The sequence below is a fragment of the Bos indicus genome, chromosome 8 (genome assembly GCF_029378745.1).
Source record: "Bos indicus isolate NIAB-ARS_2022 breed Sahiwal x Tharparkar chromosome 8, NIAB-ARS_B.indTharparkar_mat_pri_1.0, whole genome shotgun sequence".
NCBI lineage: Eukaryota > Metazoa > Chordata > Mammalia > Artiodactyla > Bovidae > Bos > Bos indicus.
In genome coordinates this window covers 61,752,264-61,759,554 of record NC_091767.1, presented here as the reverse complement: position 1 = coordinate 61,759,554, position 7,291 = coordinate 61,752,264, and the positions used below count along the sequence as shown (strand labels likewise).

General features: G+C 49.3%; 1 protein-coding gene across 1 annotated transcript in view; it reads right to left on the bottom strand.

Moving 5' to 3' along the window:
* Window positions 1-2,370: 2,370 nt before the first annotated feature.
* FRMPD1 (FERM and PDZ domain containing 1) overlaps window positions 2,371-7,291 on the bottom strand; it is a 108,989-nt gene continuing 104,068 nt past the window's right edge. Inside the window, exon 16 of the mRNA XM_070794776.1 lies at window positions 2,371-4,910. Within this exon, the coding sequence (XP_070650877.1) occupies window positions 2,503-4,910 (2,408 nt within the window). The 3' untranslated portion in view covers window positions 2,371-2,502. The remainder of the gene's footprint in view (window positions 4,911-7,291) is intronic.

The window sequence follows — 7,291 nt, the reverse complement described above, 5'->3', positions numbered from 1 at the left end:
TGGTTCCTGGATGCCCCTCCAACTTTATCTTTCACTCTTCTTCCAGCCTGCTGTGTTCCAGTCACATCCATCTTGAAATGATTAAAACACACAAAATGTTTCAATGATTTAAACAGTACTTTGCAAGTACTGTTCCCTTTTCTCTCACTTTTTAAATGCCTGGCTCCTTCTTACCCTTTCGGTTTCAGCTTAAACCTTCCCTCCTCAGAGAGACCTTTACTGATCCCTGCTAGGGAAGATAGGCTCATCCCAGCCGCATCTTGACACTCTTCATTTTGTTTATTTCACCTTCACCTATCATATATCTTTTTTCTGTCTTCCCTGATAATACATCTATCATGTAAATGATTATATTCCCAGTGGCACTGCACGGTGAATATTCGTCAACAGGATAAACAAATGAGTGATTTTTCACCTTTCCTGAGAATAACTTACCTTCCTATCTACTAAACCCAGGACCTGACACAGAGTAGCTGCTCAACAAATACTTCTTGACATACTGGTTCTATAATTAATGCTGCCGCCTACAGGAAGCGTTCCCTGATCACCAGGATTCAAGACCTGATTGCATTGAAGTCCTGAGCTCCTTCCCTAAGCTTGTGAATACATGGATTGTGTTCACATAAATTGGTCATGTGGCTCTTCATAGATGTCTGCTTGTGAAAGTATTCAAGTCCTGTTTAACATCATAACAATTTTTATTATTTCGATGTCCTGTTGTTCCTCCCTTTCATGGTCATGAAACCACTTCAAATCTGTTCTCAAGAGCCTTATTTAAATTTTGTTCAAAGTATTCTGTGAAAAGAAACAGGCCTCTAAGAAAATAAATCTTGTCCTGGCACAAGTACTGATTAACTGGTTACTAGTTAACAAGTAACTGATAACAGGTGATGGGAAGATTCTCCTCCCTTCTCCCCCAATACTGCTTTCCTTCTGATTGGCAAGAGCTTGGGTATGTCACTTAACACCCCCACCTTTGCTCTGCTTTTGCTGGGTGAAGGAGAGGAATTAGGAAGCCTCAGAGGAGAGGGCACACTGAGCTCAAAACTAATCAGGAGCCCCACAGGGGTTTGAATAAACTCTGATAGCCCAAAGTCAGTGTCTAAATTATCTTTGGCCTGGACAGAGAAGTCGAGGGGAAAGGCATCTAAAGGGTATCTAGAAATCAGTTTTCCTGGAAACAAAATGCAGGAAAGGATTTCAGATGGGGAGAAGCATCCATAAACTTTGGGGATGATTACTAACTTTTATTGACCATTTACTAGTTTTTACCACACAAAGTAGGCACTATTAATATCTCCGATATTCAGAATAGAAAACCAAAGCACTGATAAGTTAGGTAGCCATGTCGAATCAAGGTCCCACCAAGATTAACAGGGATTAACTGGCTCAACTGGAATTAGTGAGAAAGGTACGGGATATATTTCTTTTGCTGTAATATTAGTCTTTAAAAGGCAAATCTAGATTCAGGATTTTAATATTTGCCTTTTTAGCTATTTAAAATGAATAGAAGTGACCTAAGTGAAGTGAAAGTCGCTCAGTCGTGTCTGACTCTTTGCAACCCTATGGACCATACAGTCTATGGAATTCTCCAGGCCATAATGGAGTAGACAGCCTTTTCCTTCTCCAGGGGATCTTCCCAACCCAGGGATCAAATCCAGGTCTCCTGCATTGCAGGCAGATTCTTTACCAGCTGCGCCACAAGGGAAACCCAAGAATACTGGAGTGGGTAGCCTGTCCCTTTTCCAGCAGATCTTCCTGATCCAGGCATTGCAGGCTGATTCTTTACCAACTGAGCTATCCGGGAAGCCCTAAATCGGATAGAGGGTACAGTCAATTTCAGGTCAAGCACAGAGCACTCCTGGCTGTGGGGGCCATGTAACCAAGGTGCTTACTGCCACCTAGTGGCAACCTATGCTCATTGCAGTGAGGCCACCAAGAATACCGGCCTCCAGGAAGAGGTGCTGCCAACCCTAACTTGTGAAGGTAGAATCTATCAGATATCACAGGTATTCACTCCTATTTGCAGAGGTTACTGCCAAATAAGTGTGCTGGGAGAGGTTAAAATGATTTTTCAGCGACTCCACCTTCCTCCCCTATCCCTGCCTTCTTGGGACAGAATGTGACTTCTTGCTTCCACACTCACAGAGTATGCTCCTCCTAGGGTACACACATTACTGATGGCAATCTGCTTCTCTGTACCCACCCAGAGGGGCTGTGAGCATCCTGGCCAGGGGCAGGGACTTGTCTTACTCATCTTTATGAATAAGATCCTAGTACATGCCCTGACTAGAGGAGGTATCCAGTGAATGTTTGTTGAATGAATAAGAGTGAATGCTTTTGACCCAAACTTGTCATCACTTTGTAGAATTCAGGCAAAGATTAAGCAGTAGTTTATTTGAATACTTTAAATAGTAAACATTTGAGAGGGGTGGGTAGAAGAATGGTAGACACCACTCGGGGAAGTCAGGGCAGAGCAGGGGGCCGGGGCGACTGGCCTGCTCACAGGGCAGTGGAGGCCCGGAACTTCTGGGTCAAACAGAACACGGAGGCCGTGAGGGCCGTGCACTGACGGGCCAAGAGTTTCACGCTCAGGTCATGGTAGCCTCTCTCACAGGTCAGCTTAGCAGCCTCCACAAACTGATGGTAGGTGTACACCACATCCCTCAGGTTCCCCGCTGCCTCCCTGTGGCGGGTGGAGCAGCGGCTGCAGTCTGTGAACTGGAAGCACAGGCCGGCCAGCTGGACCAGGTGCTGGAAGGTGTCCCGCACAGCACTCTGCATCTCCTCCGGGGTCTGGTCCATTCTGATCACGTGCTGACAGCTCGACAGGAGCTTTTGGGAGCCCATGCAGAGGCGGCTCCGGCTTTCAGAAAAGTGCCAGGTGCACTTCTCGGGGGGGTGTTTATTCCCATTCCCCCAGGAAGCTTCTAAAATGTCCTGTAATTCCAGCAAGCTCTCTATGAGTTGGATGAAGCCCTCAGGGATGCTGGCAGGGGCAGCTTTCAGCTGTCTTAGAGCCCTGGAGCAGTACTCCGGCCAGATGTGGCTGTTCCTCGATGGGAGCTCAGCACTGCAGCTGTGGGCCCGGGCAGGCCTCCAGGGCAGAGCCAGCCGACTTCCTGAAGAGGGCGGTGAGGTGAGGGGGGCTGTAGGACATGCTTCCAAGTCTCTGTCTTCCTCCTCTGTCTCTGGCTGCAGGCCAGGGAAGCACGTGGCATAGGAGAACTGGCAGCTGCACTGCTCCATGCCCATCCTGGGGGCCACGGTCTCATTCACACCTGCAAACCCCAAAGATGGGGCTGTCCTGAGACTGTCAGAACCTTTAGGATAGCTCTCTGGGGCAAAGCACAGAAGAGACTTCTCAGCAGGAAGGCAGATGCTAGGCCTTTTGCCTTCACTTTCTGGCACCGGAAAATGGTTTGAACCTTCTAAGTGGGGCTCCTCTTGGGGACACGGTAGTGGCTCCGGCAGAGCAGGCCCTGGATTCAAAGAGACGTGCTGGGGAATGTCCCTAGGGGTGGTGTCTTCCCCTGTCACATGATTAGATGGCTCTGCCTTGACCTCCTCTAGAGAGAAGGCTGATGAAATGGTCTGGTCCCTAAGCAAGAAATCTAAATTAAAATCCAAATCTGCCGATAGTTTTTGTTCTTGGGCCTGGCAGGCTTGACCTGGGATTTCTCTGCTTTGTCCTTGGGGTTCTGTAGGGGAACTTGGTGGGGTCTGCTCAGTCCCTGTAACAGGAGTCTCCAAGAAGAGGGAGGCTACCATGCCACCAGCTGGAGCACTGACACCAGTAGTCTGTGGAAGAACATCCAACCCATCAACTTTGGGGTCACCTGGATCCTTCCCAGACTCATCATGAAATAAGCTGGTGTCATTTTTGTTTGTAACTTCTCTACAAATGTTCTCTCTATGTTCTTCTCTATGTTCCAGAGATAGTTGTCCTTGTTGCTCCTCCTTTGCAGGGAAAGAAGCCATCGTCTCTTCCGAATTTATTCCACAGTCATCACTTTTAGGTCTGTCTTGAGAAGACAACAAAGGCTCTGTGTCCTGGGGGGCAGTTTCTGGCATAGGATTTATAAACAGAGATCCCAATCCTGTTTCCAACTGAACTCCTCCCAGCTCCAGTGTGTCTCCTTGAGCAATAGTATGTGGCCCTGGGCTGACGGTCAGGCAGACTCTGTCTGGGTTCACATCAGCACTGGAGAGGGACAAGGTGCTGTTCCCAAGCTCCATGGTGAGTTCTTGGGGGGCACTGCCATTCAAGTCTTGAAATGGAGATAAGGTCTGGGGAGGCCCTGCCTGAGCAGTATCTGGGCCAGATGAGCCTGGGTTGAGACCGTGAGGGGTGTTTGCTGGGGAACTGGCGACACTGGAGGTCAGAGGGGCAATCCCAGAATTCTCTTTATGGTTAGGGTCAATCCGGAGGCGAATGGCAGAAATAGATGACACTCGAGAGTCGATGACAGATTTGGTTTCCATGGTCTCTGGCTCCATCTCCATGGCCCGGGAGGCTGGGTTTTTGCTCTTGGTCTCCCTCAAGGGAGTCAGCAGCCCCAGGGCCTTGGTCTCCAGGACGCCAGGCTCACCCTGCACGTCTTGCAGCGAGGACACGGTTGGGGAGGGCGCACCGAGGGCCAGGTAGGGCTCCCGGTTGTAGTAGCACACGTCGTCCACACTCTCCAGGGAAGCTGATGCCACCAGGGGGAAGGAGACCTGACAGGTGTGGTCGGTCTGCAGGAAAGACCTTCTTTTCCTCAGGGTCTTGGCATACTTCTTCACCCCTCCCCTTCTGTTTGGCTCTCTTCCATCTGGCCCAGGATTCAGGCTGACCTCAGGGCTGCAGGGGCTGGCCTCATTCTGTGATCCCATGGCACTGGTTTCTACAGCAGAAGCAGCTCTGAGCCCTGAGAGACAAGAAAGTAAAAAGAAGATGAAAAGCAGAATAACAAAGAGACGTGTAGATCTTGGGCTCAGGATGCAGGATGGCCTGGGTTTGAATCCTGCCTGGGCCGTGTAACCTGGGGCATGTTAAACCTTGAGCTCCTCAGTTTCCTCTTCTGAAAGACGGGGATGGGCACTGTGGTAGATGTGTTTTGATTCCGGGTTGCCCAACATCCATTGCCTTGTCTTTTGGTCAACTTCCTTTCGGGAGATGACATCTCTCCAACAATTATAGGCTGCTGAAACTATTAATGAAAGAGCCCTATCCATATCAGCCAAGTGGTCAGAGGTATGAGCTAGAAAGTCAGTCACAAAATTTCCTAAAATTTCAAACTCAAACACATTGATAGAAAAAAAAAACCAGTACAACCCATTCTTTGCAGCCACGGAATCCTAACAGTACAATGAGGAATCCTGCTGCCTAGCCTCCTGGTCTGGTATCTCTGCCTATGTCAGAATCAGGGCTTCACCTCTGCTGGCAATTCTCTAAGCTATCTGACATCCTTCCAACACTATTTCTCTCATTAACCCAAGTCAGGCAGTACCAGTACACTGCCATGCTGGATAGATGACTTAGTACATATCAGGCTCCTAGCACAAGCCTATGCCTAGTGGGTGGTCACTAAAGGAAGCCTGTGCCATTACTGTTACAATCATCACCACAGGGTGAGCGTTCTGAAGGAGCTTTCTTTTGACAAAAAGTGACTACAACTGTCAGTCTCGGGCAGGAGGGATCTTGTGCATACCGAGAAGGATCATTCTGAAAGGAGAAACACTTCTATGAAGAAGTCCTGGGAATCAGCCAGAAGGAATTAGGATCACAGGCTAATGCCTGAGAATCAGAGGGCTCTTATACTCGGACCGTTTTTTTTCCAACCTGGCTGAACCTTATTAAAAGCCTCATCAAATCCTATGCTGCTCCTCACACCTCCTAAAGCAGAATCTTTGAGTCTGGGTCTAGGAATTTATAGTATTTGACTCAGGCCCCTTGGGTGATTTTGATGCCCAGAAACCTTTTGAAGTTGCTGCTCTGCTCTAGGCCCCTTCAGCCACTGGCCAAGGGTGTTTCTGAAGCTTAAAAACGGGAGAGGCTCTCACAGTGAGTCAGCGGCCCAAGCAGACCCTGGGCCCCTGAGTCCCAGGTCTGGGCTGCCTCCCCAGCACCTCACTGGCTCTCCATGAAAGAGGAAGTGTCCAATGTGGACCTTATCTCCCTGACTGGACTCCCACAAAGGAAGGCCTTGAGAGATGGTCTGTTTCACCTCCATCATGTCTCCAGCACAATGGCTGGCCCAGCGGGACAAGACTGGAGGCATGGATGGCAGCTGACTGTGTTCTCTGGGGAGCAGTGTGCAACCCGGCCATGGGTTTCTACTAATCAGTTCATGAAATCAGGGTATGTGGTGGAAAGGGCATTCATTCATCCATCTAGCAGCAACTGCCAGGAATTCTGTGGCAGGACACAGAGGTGAGTGTCAAATGCACCGTTCCCACATCACAGAAGCTTTTGCTTTAGTGAAGGAGAGAAATATCCATACAAAAAATCACACAAATAAATATGCAGCTACAGGCAGGAAGCACCCAAGGTGTGTGATGGGGGTGGGGAGACCTCGTCCTGAGAGGAAGCGAATGTCCAGGTGGGGCCTGAGAGACAGAAGGGCAGCAGCAGCCAAAGGTGAGGGTAAGGAGTGTTTCAGGTAGACGGAGCGGCATGTGCAAAGGCTGGAGGCAGGAAAGAACCGGGCACTTTTAAAAATGCCAAGGAGGTCTGTGTGGCAGGAATGCAGGAAGAGGGCTCAGGGGGAAGGAGAGAGACACCGAGGCCATGTCACAGAGGGCCTCGAGAAACCTCACAGGGGCTGCTAAGGAGTTGGCCTTTCTCCCACAAGCAATGGGAACCCACTGGAGGACAGGGAGCAACAGGAAAGGGCTGGGACACAGAAGAGGGCTCACAGCTGCCCCCGCTCTTAGTAGGTCACTCTTAATGTCTGGGTGCCATTTTCCAATTTTTTTTTTTTTTCCTTCAGAGTGCAGTGAGAGAGAGGGAGAGAGAGTGTATGTTTGAGTGTGAGTGTGAGTGTGTGTGTGTGTATGTAAATGTTCTGCAAGGACCTCAGGTCAGCTTAGGAAGTCATTCTATGAGTAAAGACACCCCACACTCTTTGTGGAGGAAAGAATGAGGAATCTGATCTTCCCACCTATGTCTGAGTCCCTTAAGGACCACCAGTGGCCTGCCAGTTAGGTTCTTTTTGTTTTAAGGCCTCATTTAAAGCTTCCAGGTCAACAATAGCACAGCTGCTTCCCTCTACTGGGTGCTCATATCAGACCTTTTCTTTCTCTGTGA